This window comes from Schistocerca serialis, chromosome 9 (genome assembly GCF_023864345.2).
Source record: "Schistocerca serialis cubense isolate TAMUIC-IGC-003099 chromosome 9, iqSchSeri2.2, whole genome shotgun sequence".
Classification (NCBI taxonomy): Eukaryota; Metazoa; Arthropoda; class Insecta; order Orthoptera; family Acrididae; genus Schistocerca; species Schistocerca serialis.
Genome location: NC_064646.1, coordinates 30,510,730 through 30,526,157, shown reverse-complemented (window position 1 = coordinate 30,526,157; position 15,428 = coordinate 30,510,730). Strand labels below are relative to the sequence as shown.

General features: G+C 36.6%; 1 protein-coding gene across 2 annotated transcripts in view; it reads left to right on the top strand.

Moving 5' to 3' along the window:
• LOC126418435 (vesicular glutamate transporter 1-like) overlaps positions 1–15,428 on the top strand; it is a 135,730-nt gene that overhangs the window by 62,961 nt on the left and 57,341 nt on the right. Inside the window, exon 6 of one of the 2 annotated variants that reach the window (XM_050085192.1) lies at positions 1,803–1,939. In XM_050085192.1, coding sequence (XP_049941149.1) covers positions 1,803–1,939 — 137 coding nt within the window. The remainder of the gene's footprint in view (positions 1–1,802; positions 1,940–15,428) is intronic. The other variant, XM_050085193.1, reaches the window with a different exon arrangement.

The following is a 15,428-nucleotide window of genomic DNA, read 5'->3' as shown; positions in this document are numbered from 1 at the left end:
ATTGCCTGATGGCGCAGCTTGCCAGGTTTGGCTCGACAAGTGTCAGCCCGAAGGCTTCTGACTTACGATGACTTATGTGTACTGCAAGAACCCGAGTGAGGGAAGTGTGCAGAAAAGGTGAAGATTGTGCCTTCTACATTTACTCCTCCAGCTGCCAATTCCACTCCTCCATGAGATAATCGATCATTACACTACTTCAGTTTTAAATTGAATGGCAGTCTTCAGTTTTGGTATCTTATTGTCTCTCTCGTATATAGTTCCTCTTAATAAAAGCCATTTGTATTGACAATCTTTATCCATGCTTATCCCACAATGTCTTTACCACTTCATCATTAGTTAGATACATATCAGTAACTATGTAACCTACCACAGTAGTCCTCTAATGACATTGTCCAGCATTGTGTATTCATGCTGTTGTTGAAAATAAGCATATATAGACTATTTTTTTTCTAACTTCAATCCATGCAAATTCTTGATACCCATGTGTTGTGTACTGGAATTCAACCAAGAAGTACAAAATTCTGAACTTTCGTCAGTTCTAATACTGTTATCATTTAAGAAATGATTTCTACAAAGAATGTCATGTCTGAAGATGCCCAGTACAGAACTGAGTAGGATGGGAACATGTAGTATATACAGAATGGTCACTGAATTAGGACCACCTACCAAATACCGGGTAGGGCCTCCTTTTTCCCAGTGTAAAGTGTATGACTGTGTTGAAATCAGATGATATTGTGGTAAAAATACTTCTAGTATAATTAAAGATGTTGCCTACCCTACATTATGAAAATGTAGGTGGTGTATGTTTGTTAGGGGAGGCGGGGAAGGGGGGGGGGAGGCATACGCAGATGTGCTGCATCACACATGTGCTGGTGCATCTCTACTGACTTACAACTTGCACGGGTTTCGATTTAAGATTTTTTTGCAGCTGTTTCATTAGTTTCCTTGAGCTGAAGAATGTTGTCATAGCTGCGTTTGCTTACCTATTTATAGGCAACTTTTACTTCTGTTTTAAGTGGCATTTCTATTGCAGTTGTATTTCAAATGTTTTTTATTTCTTGGATGTGAATCTATTGTAATGGTTGTGGTTGTTGGTTGGAGTAGTCTGTGTTTGCAGTTTCTATTAAAATCTTCTTTGCGTCTAAGACATATTTATATTGGTGAATAATGTGTTTTAGGCATTTTAATGTATACTTTCTTTTTATGTTATTTGTCTTTGGAGTTTTTCACTGTGGAATCCATATATACTAATCTCTTGGTGTTAAAACTGCACCACATCTGAGTTAAAACTTGAGCTCTTGAAATGATTCACCATTTTGTATGCCTGGAGCTGACTGTCTACCAGGACCAGTGTGGATACTAGAATCATAGTGGAGCATGGAATTGGGTGGTGGAAATGGAGGATTCAGAGAGCATCAAAATTAGAAATGTAATTCAAAATGAATTTATTCTGCAGTGGGCAATCTACCTTCTTCTGTCACATAATTAAATGGGGGGAGGGGGGGGGGGGGGGGCAGCGAGGCCTCCACGTGTTTCACTGTTCATTTCCCACATTTGTACATACAAATCATACCCCAAGTGCCATCACTCCACCAGTGGTAAGCCAGGCCATAACTATTTAAGAGGCACTCATTGGTCCTGACAGTCAGTTCCTGACAAAAAAGATGCTGAATGGCTTTGGGAAATTGAGTTTTAGCTCAGAAATGATGTAACTTGAACACTTTCTCATAATAATAATATCATCATAGATTACTATATTATACTGCTATGGTTTGGTATAAGATTTGCCTTCTGTATTGTAGGTTTGGTGGGTCTATGTTGGTGCATTGCATGGGGTGCCTTTGTAACTGAGACACCACAGCAGGACAGGAGGATTACTGATGAAGAACTTGATTACATTCGGTCTTCTGTTGGCCCTCAGGCCAACCACATAAAGGTGGTAAAGTACCATTTGTTTACTAACAGGTGGAGGTTACTAATTATTTGAGAGTTTAGATGTTTCACTGAAGTGGTAAGGATACACTCAATTTCATTGCAGGAGTAAGATTGGAAGTAAGTTAAAATATATCACACAAAAATTAAAATTTAAAATTTGTGTTTTTTATCTCTGTATATTAACATACCCGCCCCCCTCCCCACCATGAACATGAACTTTGCCATTGCTGGGGTGGCTTGTGTGCCTCAGCGAACTGCTGAAAGCAAGGGGAAACTACAGCTGTAATTTTTCCCCGAGGGCATGAAGCTGTGCTGTAAGGTTAAACAAAGATGGCTTCCTCTTGAGTAAAATATTCCAGACCTAAAATAGTCCCCTGTTCAAATCTACGGATGGGGCTACTCAAGATGACATCATCATGAGGCGAAACAAAACTGGCATTCTACGTATCTTATAATGCTAGAGCCCTTGATTGTGCGGGTAGGTTAGAAAATTTAAAAAGGGTGATGGATAGGTTGAAGTTAGATATAGTGGGAAGTAGTGAAGTTTGGTGGCAGTAGAAACAAGACTTCTGCTCAGATGAATACAGGGTTATAAATACAAAATCAAATAGGGGTGATGCAGGAGCAGGGTTAATAGTGAATAAGAAAATAGGAATGCGGGTAAGCTACTATGAACAGCATAGTGGACACAATATTGTAGCCAAGGGAGATATGAAGCCCACATCCATCACAATTTATGTGCCAACTAGATCTACAGATGATTAAGAGACTGAAGAAATGTATGAAAAGATCAAATAAATTATTCAGATAGTGAAGGTAGATGAAAATATAATTGTGATGGGAGCTGGAATTTGATAGTAGGAAAAGAAAGAGAAGGATAGGTGATTATAGACCTTGAGGGGGGGGGGGGGGGGGGGGCAATGAAAGGAGCAGCCACCTGATGGAATTTTGAATGGAGCATAATTTCATCATCACAGACACTTGGTGTAAGAATCATGAAAGAAGGTTGTATATGTGGAACAGATCTGGAGACACTGGGAGAAGACAGAGATTTCAGAACCAGATTTAAATTGTAAGATATTTTCAGAGGCAGATGTAGACTGATCACAATGTATTGGTTATGAACTGTAGATAAAAGCTGGAGAAATTACAAAAAGGTATGAAATTAAGGAGATTGGACCTGGATAAGTTGAAAGACCCAGAGGTTGCTGAGAGGTTCAGAGGTAGTGTTGGGCAACAGTTGACTAGAACAGGGGAAACGAATACAGTAGAAGATGAATGGGTAGCCTTAAGAGATGAAATAGTCAAAGCAGCAGAGGATCAAAAAGGTAAAAAGACAAGGCCTAGTAGAAGTCCTTGGATAACACTGGAGATATTAAATTTAACTGATGACAGAAGAAAATTTAAACAGGTAGCAAATGAAGCAGGTGAAAATGAATACAAACATCTAAACAACAAGATTCACAGGAAGTGAAAAATGGCTAAGCAGGGATGGCTGGAGGACAAATCTAAGGCTTTAGAAGCATATTTCACTTGGGGAAAGACAGACAGAGTGCCAACAGAAAAAATAAAGAGCTTTTGGAGAAAACAGGAAGCAGCTGTATGAATATAAAGAGCTCAGATGGAAAACCAGTCCTAATTAAAGAAGGGGAAGGTGGAAGAAGGTTGCAGTGTGTCTGTACAAAGGAGATAAACTTCCTGGCAGATTAAAACTGTGTGCTCGGTCGGGCACACAGTTTTAATCTGCCAAGAAGTTTCATATCAGCGCACATTCCGCTGTAGAGTGAAAATCTCATTCTGGAAAGGAGATAAAATTGAAAGCTATATTGTAGAAAGGGAAGAGCACATAGATGAGAATGAGATTGGGAGATATGATTCTGCGAGAAGACCTAAGTTGAAACAAGGCCTCGGGGTAGACTACATTCTGTTAGAACTGCTGATAGCCTTCAGAGAGCAAGGCATGACAAAATTATTTCACCTGGTGTGCAAGAGGTATGAGATGGGCAAAATACTCTGACTTCAAGAAGAATGTAATAATTATGATTCCAAAGGAAGCAGGTGCTGACATGTGTGAAAATAAATTAAATAAGTAATTGTTGCAAAACACTAACAGGAATTCTATACAGAAGAATGGACAAATTAGTAGAAGCCATCCTTGGGGAAGATCAGTTTGTATTTGGGAGAAATATAGGAACACGTGAAGCTATACTGATTTTATGACTTACTTTAGAGGATGGGATAAGGAAAGGCAAATCTAAGTTTGTAGCATTTGTAATCTTAGAAAAAGCTTTTGACAATGTTGACTGGAATATACTCTTTGAAATTATAAGGTGGCAGGGATAAAATACAGAGAACAAAACGCTATTTTCAATTTGTGTAGAAACCAGATGACAGTTACAAGAGTTGAGGGGCATGAAAGGGAAGCAGTGGTTGATAAGAGAGTGAAGCAGGATTGTAGCTTATCCCTACTGTTATTCAAGCTCTACATTGAACAAGCAGTAAAGGAAACCAAAGAATTTGGAGCAGGAATTAAAGTTCGGGTAGAAGAAATAATGAAGTTTGCTGATGACATTGTAATTCTGTTAGAGAAAGGAAAGGACTTAGAAGAGCAGTTGAACAAAATGGACAGTGTCTTGAAAGCAGAATATAAGATGAACATTAACAAAAGAAAGACAAGTATAATGAAACATAGCTGAATTAAGTCAGGTGATGCTAAGGGAATTAGATTAGGAAAAGAGGTACTTAAAGTAGTAGATGAGTTTTGCTATTTTGACAGCAAAGTAACTGATAATGGCCATAGTAGAAAGGATATAAAATGTAGACTGGCAATGGCAGTCAAAGTGTTTCTGGAGAAGAGAAATTTGTTAACATCGAATTTAGATTTAAGTGTGAGAAAGTATTTTTGAAAGGTGTTTGTCTGGAGTGTAGCCATATATGAAAGTGCAACATGGATGATAAACAGTTTAGACAAGAAGAGAATAGAAGAAGGGATCAGTTGACGGGACACATTCTGAGACATCAAGGGATTATGAATTTAATATTGGAGGGAAGTGTGGGACATAAAAATTGTAGAGACCAACAGATGAGTACAGTAAACAGATTGAAAAGGATACAGGTTGCAGTAGTCATTTTGAGATGAAGAGGCTTGCACAGGATAGAGTGTCATGGAGAGCTGCATCACACCAGTTTTTGGACTGAAGACCACGACAACAACATTAACATAATGGTGCTCAGTTATTTGTGTTTTCATCTTGGTATATCTTACTTTCATGTAACATCACTGGCTGAAGTTCATTGAGTAACATTAACTTTGTACTTTCAACATAAAATTTGTCGTATTGCGAAAAATAGAAAATCTTTTTTTGATAGGCTCAAAAAGAAATGATGAACTGTGGTTTTGAAAATGGAATTTAATTTGTCAAATTCTTCTTCTTCTTCTTCTTCTTCTTCTTCAGACCTGACAGAAATCATTTATGGGATTGACCAAGGCTCAATCTGTTGCCCACTATTGTTTCTAAGTATTTATATAAAAGACCTTTCCATCTAATATACAACAAGCACAATTAGTTCTTCTTTTGGATGGCATGGAATTGTAATCAATCCAAGCATACATACGGCAACAGAAAATAGGGTAAATGTTTTTAAAAGCATCAATTAATGATTTTCTTTGAATGGCCTCGCTGTCAAACCGCAGCAACAACAACAACCACCACCTATTCAGTTCTGCGCATCTAGAGGTACTGCACCAATCATAGGTGTAACAAGTGCTGAGAAATAATAACTACAGTGGGACCTTCAGGATTTTTAGATGTCCATATTGATGAAAATTTAAACAGGGAAAACAAATTAGGAACTCCTAAAGTGACTTAGTTCAGCCACTTTTGCACGTAGAATTGCTGTAAACATTGGGGAGTAACAAATCAGTAATTTGAAGGATTGTTCACTTCGGTGTGTCTTATTTTAAATAAAAACTGGGAGCTTCAGGAGCTCAAAAAGAAAAAAGGAACATTCTGAGGAAAATACTCAGACCACGGAAGACTACTATGGGACTTGAAAGAAGAGGAAAAATGAAGAACTCTAAAAGTACACTGAAAATATCACAGGTAGAATGAAGAAATGGAGGTTGAAGTTCTGCAGATACCTACTAAGGATGGATGAATGCAGATTGAACAAAAGGATCTTCAGCTGCATCATGTGGTTAAAGATCAAATTGAAATGGGTGAGGTGAGGATGCCTGCAGCAGAAGTTGGAATTACGGCACACATGGCCCACAGTACAAGAGAGATCAGAAGCAGAGTTAACAGAATAAAATAATCCCAAGAGACCACCAAACAGGAGGCCCAAATGGATCATTTCTGAGGAGAAGAGAAAAAGAAAGAATGAAGAGGTTCTCGGAGGAGAAGACAAGAAAAGCCAAGAAGTCTTAAGTTCTTTGCGGGCCACAATTGGCCAAATTCAGGGAGGGGGATAGGGAATAATGTTGAGGCATAACTCATCATTAAGAAAGTAAGTCTTCAAAAATGTGCTGCAAGAATAACATACGGTGCTCACCCACAATCACCTTAAGGAGTTACGCATTTTGACTACTGCTTTGGAAAAAAAGAAAATAAAAGAAATAGAAAAACAAATTATGCACGCCCGCGCGCACACACACACACACACACACACACACACACACACACAGTGCAGAAGTGCTGTAGCAAACAAGTATGAAAAGGCCTTGCACAGAATCGCAGTTTGGGGGGTGGTTTTGGTGTTCAGTTCCTGTTTGAGGTAGGAACATCTGTCTTACTACAGCCATGTAATAGCATAGTAAGCAAAGAATGACAAACCGGAAATTGATAAATTCCTTTTATAAAAACTTGTAATGAAGCTGAAATTAATGCTCAGCTAATGGCACCATTTGTATGTGCACTGTTCAGATTTTATGTGCGGAAACACTCTCTCTCATTCAGATTTTACAGGCATAAACAGTCACCCTTAAATAATTCCAGACTGGAGCGGGAACAGATAATTCAATTTGGTCCACCGGTGTTTCAGACCTTGTTCCTTGGATTTCACGTGTGAAAACATGTTTTTCTGGAATGTTTTTGAAGTTCACCAGTTGTGTACTTTATGCTTGTGTGATTCGTTCAAACTTTGCACGGAGAAAATGGATAATGTCAAAACTAAAAATTTTTTATCCAATAAAATTTATTCATTGTCAAGAATTGGGTTTAAAGTTGATCCAAATGTAGCATGTAAAATTTGTTCTTGGGTGAATTGAAGGTTGGGAAATGGTATAAAGTGAATCATATAAATGCATTCTTATGATAAAATTGGAAACTCGCTTTCAAAAATCTAGCTTTATTTGGATTTTATATGCATAAAACACATTTTTCGTGAGTGTTTGTATGCACACCAGTTGGATGTTTCAGACCTGCGCAAATCATTTCAACATAAAATCTGGTTTTACATGAATCACACTTGCTGAGATGAGATGGTTTAAAGTGATACAGATGATGATAAAAAATATTGTTGTAATTATATGAAGTATTTGCAAAACTCTTTCATCATCCAGGTTTTTCCATGTGAAAAACCACATGTTTGTGCAAGAAACTGTTTTCTGTAGAAATGTGTTGCATTTTAAGTGCTGCATTTGGATATAATTAAAAAAAACAGTATATTAGAGATGACTATTGTTTCATTATTTTATATGTTAAAGAGCTTATTCACCAGTGGCTTAAAATAATCAAAAATCTTTAGCCATCCAAACCAGTGCATGTACCAAACTAGAGTTATGCCTAACCTTGTACAAAATTGTATACTGTTTCATCAAGCCTTTAAAGCTCTGTCGATGACCACAGAAAAAATTAAACTACTGTAACTCGAAATTTGCTATAAAAATAATTTTTGGAAAATGGACACTTTTTTCTAATCAGCAGAAAATGTCTTACTGCTTTTTCTACTATGCTATCTTGTAGAATATTTATTTTAGGACAAAACAAGCTTAAGTCCATCAATTGTTGTTCAGTATTGGAAAGTTGATGTTATTTTGTCAGACATTCTTTATTTCGAAATTGCTTTGCTTATTTCAGTCAATCATACTTGTACTTGATTCGAACTGATTGTTGTAACAGTTTGTGACCAAGTTATTCAAGAGTTTTTGTAGCAGTGGTTTCTTAATTTTCAGTTTTTATTATTGCATGCTTTAAATAAATATTGCCAAGAATTTTAGGTTCAGAGATAATAATAAGATGTATGCTTTTCAGTAGCCTATTATTTGTTGCATGAATCGTTCAGCTTGTGATGCAGTAAGCTTTTAAGTAATTTCATCTATGTAATATGATCATATTGTAAGTTCATGTACATAATATAACTGTTTATATACATTATTATCATGAACTTTGCACAGTATTTAATGTTTCATTCAGTATTGTATTTATATTTGCTGTTATTTCATGTTTTGTGACACTTTATTAAGTATTTATGCTTGTTTTTCTAATGCTTGCATATTAAGTTCTTGTGTGTATGGCTAAAATGTGTGTAATGATAAAACAAAAAATTAACAAAATAAACAAAATTAAAAAATATGAAACAAAATTACAAAACAATAAAAATAACAAAAAAAAAAATGAAAATATGAAAAGAAATTAAAAAATAAAAGAAAAGTTTTTGCTCGTCTCCCATCGGGCGCCTCCCCAGGTGGCGGATAGGGGAATGCTCACCAGATATGATGGGTACCGGGGAAATAAAATACCCGGGGTGGACCAAAACTAGAAACTGCTGCCTTGTAGTATGATATTGGCTTATCAAAGGCTAAAGGAAGAAAACCTTGAGTAAAAAATACCTGGTCCTCCAGGTTGGGGGTTGTGCAGTGGGGCAGCTCCTCACTCACATAAAAACATAAAAATGCTAGAAAACCTAATAATATGCCTCGGAAAAAATGGAACTTTGGACGACGAACTGGCGATGCGAAACGGAAAATTATGTTTGGATGCTGGAATGTGCAAGGTATTTCCACTAAAATAAATTTACTACCTGCAGAACTTGACATGTTCAACATGGATGTTGTCGTACTCTCTGAAACAAAGAAGAAAGGCTAAGGAGAAGAAGAACTGGATAATTATGTACATATCTGGAGTGGGGTATCAAAAGCAGTAAGAGCCAAAGCAGGAGTCTCCATTATGATAAAGAAATCATGGAAAGAAAGAATCACAAATTGGACATTCATCAATCAAGTATTACAACTGTTGAAATGACATTATTTGCTAGGGAAGTTGTGATTATTGGCGTATATGCACCCACGAACGACACAAAAGATAAGGAGAAAGATACATTTTGGGACACCCTCAGGGAGACTATTGAAAAAATCCCAAGAAGAAAGGAACTGATTATCAGGGGAGATCTTAATGGAAGGGTAGGAATTAGAGAATCTTGTAGAATAGTAGGAAAACATGGAGAGGACGAATATAATGACAATGGGGAACGATTGATTGCAATTTGTGAACTATTTGATCTAAAAATTACCAACACATTTTTCAAACATAAGGACATTCATAAATATACTTGGCAACAGAACACCAAAGAACTTCGTTCTATAATAGATTATATTATCATTAGGCAAACAAGTAGTTTCAAAGCAGTAGACGTCAGATCTTATAGAGGAGCCCAGTGTGGATCAGACCACTATCTAGTTAAAATGAAGTCTTTCTGGCCATGGAGCCATAACGGCTGTACAATACCTCAGTGCCATCCACTGAACGATAGTGCAACCATATGGGCAACATATTAGCGAGGCATCTGTCTTCATGGATGACAATTCTCGCCTCCATCATGCATATCTTGTGAATGACTTCCTTCAGGATAGCGATATCACTCGACTAGAGTTGTCAGCATGTTCTCCAGATATGAACCCTATCAAACATGCCTGGGATAGATTGAAAAGGGCTGTTTATGGAGAACGTGACCCACCAACCCCTCTGAGAGATCTACACTGAATTGCCATTGAGGAGAGGGACAATCTGAACCAACAGTGCCTTGATGACCTTGTGGATAGTATGCCATGACGAATACAGGCATGCATCAGTGCAAGAGGATGTGCTACTGGGTATTAGAGGTACCGTTGTGTAAAGCAATCTGGACCACCACCTCTGAAGGTCTCGCTGTATGGTGGTACAACATGCAATGTGTGGTTTTCATGAGCAATAAGAAGGGTGGAAATGATGTTTATGTTGGTCTCTACTCCAATTTTCTTTACAGGTTCCAGAACTCTCGGAACCGAGGTGATGCAAAACATTTTTTTATGTTGTATTACATGACATTGGTACTAATACAAAAAAGTAAAAAAGCATGAATATGTCAAAATGTTTTGATTTAAATCTCTTGGAAGCTGCCAGATAACTCAAAAAAACTAGTTCCATTCTTTTCCATCCCTAATTCTTGTTTTTTGTGCTGTGGTAGGAGCATTTTTCACTGTGTGTGTCTCTCTCTCTCTCTCTGTGTGTGTGTGTGTGTGTGTGTGTGTGTGTGTGTGTTTTCTATTAGAAAATGAACTGAGTTTGTAGTGAAATTTTGAAAAAATTTCATTTCTGTGTATTTGTGAAAATGCTTATGAAATTATGAAACAGTCCTACAAATAAATATGCATAATTTAAAAATGTATGAGTACAGTATCCAAATTAAGAAATCACAGCACAACTGCTTCATGTAATGCCATTTCATAGCTTTGTAAATGGCTGTCGGTTTTGCCTACAGCCATCTGCACTTTGCAGGGAGAAAGCTGTCAAAAGAGCAGTCTGGTGTCAGGGATTTCCTCAAATTGACTCAATTTTAAGAGTGTCTTAGTCATAACGAATAAATGCATTAAACTTTATGCATGATGCAGCATTTTTTTTTTCATGTATCTCAGTTCTTATGACATCTTATCTCTTGAACTACGTGTCATGCAATGATATATTTGTGTAGGTAGATTCAGCAGACTATGTGGATACTGTCAGCAAATTATGTTGTGAACAGAGTTAGTTATACATTTAAATGTCATACATGATGCGGCAGTTTTTCGTGCATCTTATTGTTTATGACTTCATGTCTTCTGAACTATGATAGGTAAGTGGTTCTTACCCCCACAGCAATTGTTGACTGACAGTAAGGAATGTGTGTATTGAGTTCACATGAAATTGGTCTAATGGTTTTGGAGTAGATGTGGAACACACACACATACATACATACATTTTTATAATATGTATGGATTCCATTATGAAGTTTGTAAAAATGCAATCCATTTCAAAAGGACCAAGGATGTATATAACTAAAATACCAGAAAAAAATGACATTCATTACTCCACATTAAGTTTACCTTTAGTACAAAAATTGGTGAGCGATGCTGCAACAAAAATCTTTCATCAGTTATCCAGTGATATAAAAAGTCTGACAACAGCAAAGTAAAATTTGAAAACAAACTGAAGAAGCTTCCCCTAGACAACTCCTTCTAGTACATAAAAAACAGTTTTCTGTTTGAGTCCATAGATGTGTCACGGTATGGCACTGAACAGATATTTCAATCTTGTGCAGGGGCAGTTGAATTTAGTGCAACTAAACTTCTAATTGTTTTTGTTTATAGGTCCCCTAATTCTGACTTCAGAGCATTTCTGCTCAAGCTAGAGAGGGTTCTTGATTCACTTTGTAGGAAGTACCAGAAATTTGTTGTATGTGGTGACTTCAATATAAATTTTGTACAGGATGGTGCAAGAAAAAGGATTTACTGGATCTCCTAAATTCATATGATATGATACAGACTGTGTTTTTACCAACTAGGGTGCAGGGGAACAGTAGCACAGCCATAGACAATATTTTTATTCATTCTTCATTACTAGATGGGCATTCTGTTAGTAAAAGGGTGAATGGCTTTTCAGACCATTATGTACAAATTTTAACACTAAAAGGTTTTTGTACTCAAACAAATGTCACATATAATTACAAAATATGTAGGAAAGTTAATCCAAGAGTAATAGAGAGTTTCTTAAACCTCGTCAAGGAACAAGCGTGGCAGAATGATTATAGTGCTGATAACATAGATGATAAATATAATGCTTCCTTAACACATTTCTCATGCTCTTTGAGAGTCTACAGTAGCCCATTGCAAACAAAATTTTAAGGTGCTTAAAAAAGTTATTAGGAAGGCAAAGAGTATGTGGTATGCAAATAGAATAGCTAATTCACGCGATAAAATTAAAACCATATGGTCATTTGTGAAGGAACTGTCTGGTCAGCAGCTCGAGGTCGATGATGTTAAGTCAGTTCATAGTAAAAATATATCTGTTACTAATACATCAGATATATGTACAGTATTTAACAACAATTTTCTGAGCATTACTGGTGAATTAAATAAAAATTTAGTTTCTACAGGGAATCATATAACTTTCTTGGGAAATGCCTTTCCGAGATTGATGTCTGAAATACTCCTCTGTGATACAGACAAGAGGGAGATTGAGTCAATAATTAAATCCCTGAAGACTAAGGATTCTCATGGTTATGATGGAGTGCCTAGCAGAATATTAAAGTACTGTGCTGCAAATGTTAGCCCTGTATTTGGCCATATTTGTAATTTTTCCTTTAGGAATGCTCAGTTTCCTGAATGATTAAAGTACTCAGTAATGAAGCCACTTTATAAAAAGGGAGAAAAGGATAATGTAGACAATTTTAGATGTATTTCTATGCCATCAGTGTTTGCTAAAGTTATTGAAAAGGCTGTGTATGTAAGGATAATTGATCATTTTATAATACGCGATTTGCTATCAAATGTACAGTTTGGCTTTAGAAGTCAGTTTAACAACTGAAAATGCTATGTTCTCTTTTCTCTGTGAGGTACTGGATGGGTTAAAGAAAAACTTTTGAACGCTAGGCATATTTTTTGGTTTAACTAAGGGCCTTTATTGTGTTAATCACAAAATATTGCTCCAGAAGTTGGACCATTATGGAAGAATACAGGGCATAGCTCACAGTTGGTTCACCTCTTACTTTAGCAACAGACAGCAAAAGGTCATTATTCACAATGTTGTTGAGAATGGCTGTGATGTGAGGTCTGAGTGGGGTACAGTCAAGTGTGGGGTGCCCCAGGGAACAGTGTTGGGGTCACTCCTGTTCCTTATTTTTATAAATGATATGCCCTCTAGTATTACGGGTAACTCTAAAATATTTCTGTTTGTTGATGACAGTAGCTTGGTAGTAAGGGAAGTTGTGTGCAACATTGGCTGTCTTTCAAATAGTGCAGTTCATGACTGAAGTTCATGGCCGGTAGAAAATAAAATAATGCTAAATCACAGTAAGACTCAGTTTTTACTGTTTCTAACACACAATTCAACAAAACCTGACGTTTCAGTTTCACAGAATGGGCATATGATTAGTGAAACTGAACAGTTCAAATTTCTACGTGTTTTGATAGATAGTAAACTGTCATGGAAAGTCCACATTCAGGATCTCGCTCAAAGACTTAATGCTGCCATTTTTACTATTTGAATTGTATCTGAAGTGAGTGATCGTTTGACACAAAAATTAGTCTACTTAGCTAATTTTAGTTTGCTCATGTGGTATGGTATTATATTTTGGGGTTACTCTTCCCATTCTAAAAGGATATTTTTGGCTCAGAAACAGGCGGCTCAGGCAATAAGTGGTGTAAGTTCACGAACCTCTTGTCGACCCTTGTTCATGAGTCTGGGTATTTTGACATCGGCCTCCCAATATATATAAACTTTAGTGTCATTTCTTGTTAACTGTATTAGCTTACTTCCATGAATAAGCAGCTTTCACTCAGTTATACTCAGCAAAAATCAAACCTGCATTTGGATCGGACTTCCTTAACTCTTGTGCAGAAATGTGTCCAGTATACTGCTGCATCAATTTTCAATAAGCTACAGCTCGAATTAAAAAATCTTAGCAGTAATCCACGTGCTTTCAAATCGAAACTGAAGAGTTTCCTCATGGGTCACTCCTTCTATTCCGTTGAGGAGTTCCTTGAAAAATTAAGCTGATTCTTGTCGTATTGTTGTTTGCATTTACTTAAACTTATGGATTGACTCTTTCTCGGGTTCATAACCATTTTATTTTCATCTTTTAATACTTTTATGACTTTGGAGATTTGCTCCTCAATATGGTCCTACGGAAGTAGACGTGTAAATAAAATTAAAAAAATATTCCATAGACGAATTTCTGTTATCGTTATGTGTAAAAGATGTGGGTGTGGGTGTGTGAATTGTCTTGTTTCACATTATTATGATTTATCATGCAGATGCTCCACCGAACATGAAGCTGGCTAATTATAATCACCCATCACTACTGCCAGTAAACAGTATATAATTTTTCAGTCTTCACATTAGTTTCATATATGAGCCTTCGACTAAATATTAGTGATACAGTATGTTAATCCATCACACATACCTGTTGTACTGAAGACATTAAAAAGTAATGAAATTAGCATTTTGAGTATTTGTTTGAAAACTGCAATACTTTATGTACCATGGTCTTGTTAGGAGTGGTATATCCGTACCTTGCACTCGTGAGAGAAATAACTATCACAGTCAGTTTATTGAATCATGGTTGAACTCAATATTCTTCATTTACACAAAGCAGTACCGGAAAAAAGTTCCAGTACTAACCAGAAATGGTGTCACAAATTTCTGCATTTGTCACTTCACTACAGAGCCACACTGTAACTGACACAAGCCCAGTTAATGAAACAGTCATCAGAATCCATAAAAATTGGTGTATAGCAAAAATTAAAATGGTGGCTTTTTGATGAACCCTAGAAAGAAATGATGCACTGTGGTTTTTCAAGTTGTTGTTCTTTTTCCTCCACACAAAGGTGAGTACAAACCCATTGAAAAATGAATGAAAGTGTTGGCTCCATCTTACCTGAGGTTACCCAAAATCTTGTCTTCTTAAGCATTGATAAAAATATGCTTGCACTGGGAGCCACCAGTTGTTTGTCCTTTGGGATTTGAGACCCATTGCATTTGGCAACTCTGTTTGACAAATGTTACAAATCTCTTTCTATTATTTGTTCTCAACAGATAGCATACTGTAACCAGTTTACTTCTTTATTCAGTATATCTCCACACATATTTCTGTCTGCCTCATTTTTTTTCTTTAAAAAATCTAAAACCTTTTTGGCTTACCACTCCGAGTCTTGGAAACACCACCATATTTTTGTTCCTAATCTTTTACTATGTCTTAACTGAAATTGCTAAAAGAATTGATGCTGTCTTTTTTTATTATTTATTTATTCTCTTCTTTTCACATTTCTCTTTGGTAGTCAGCATTTTACTTGTTAGCAAATTCATTGGCTGTGATGTGTTACCACTTCTGTACACTCCTGGCATCTAGTGGCAATCTGCTGCTCCAGCTGTAGTTTCTGTTTGTTGTAAAATATAGCTTTCAGGATTGCAGGAAGTATTTATCCCACCAAACAATGGTGTTTTAATGGTTCTTGGGTATCATACTTACCACTAGCTTTCCCC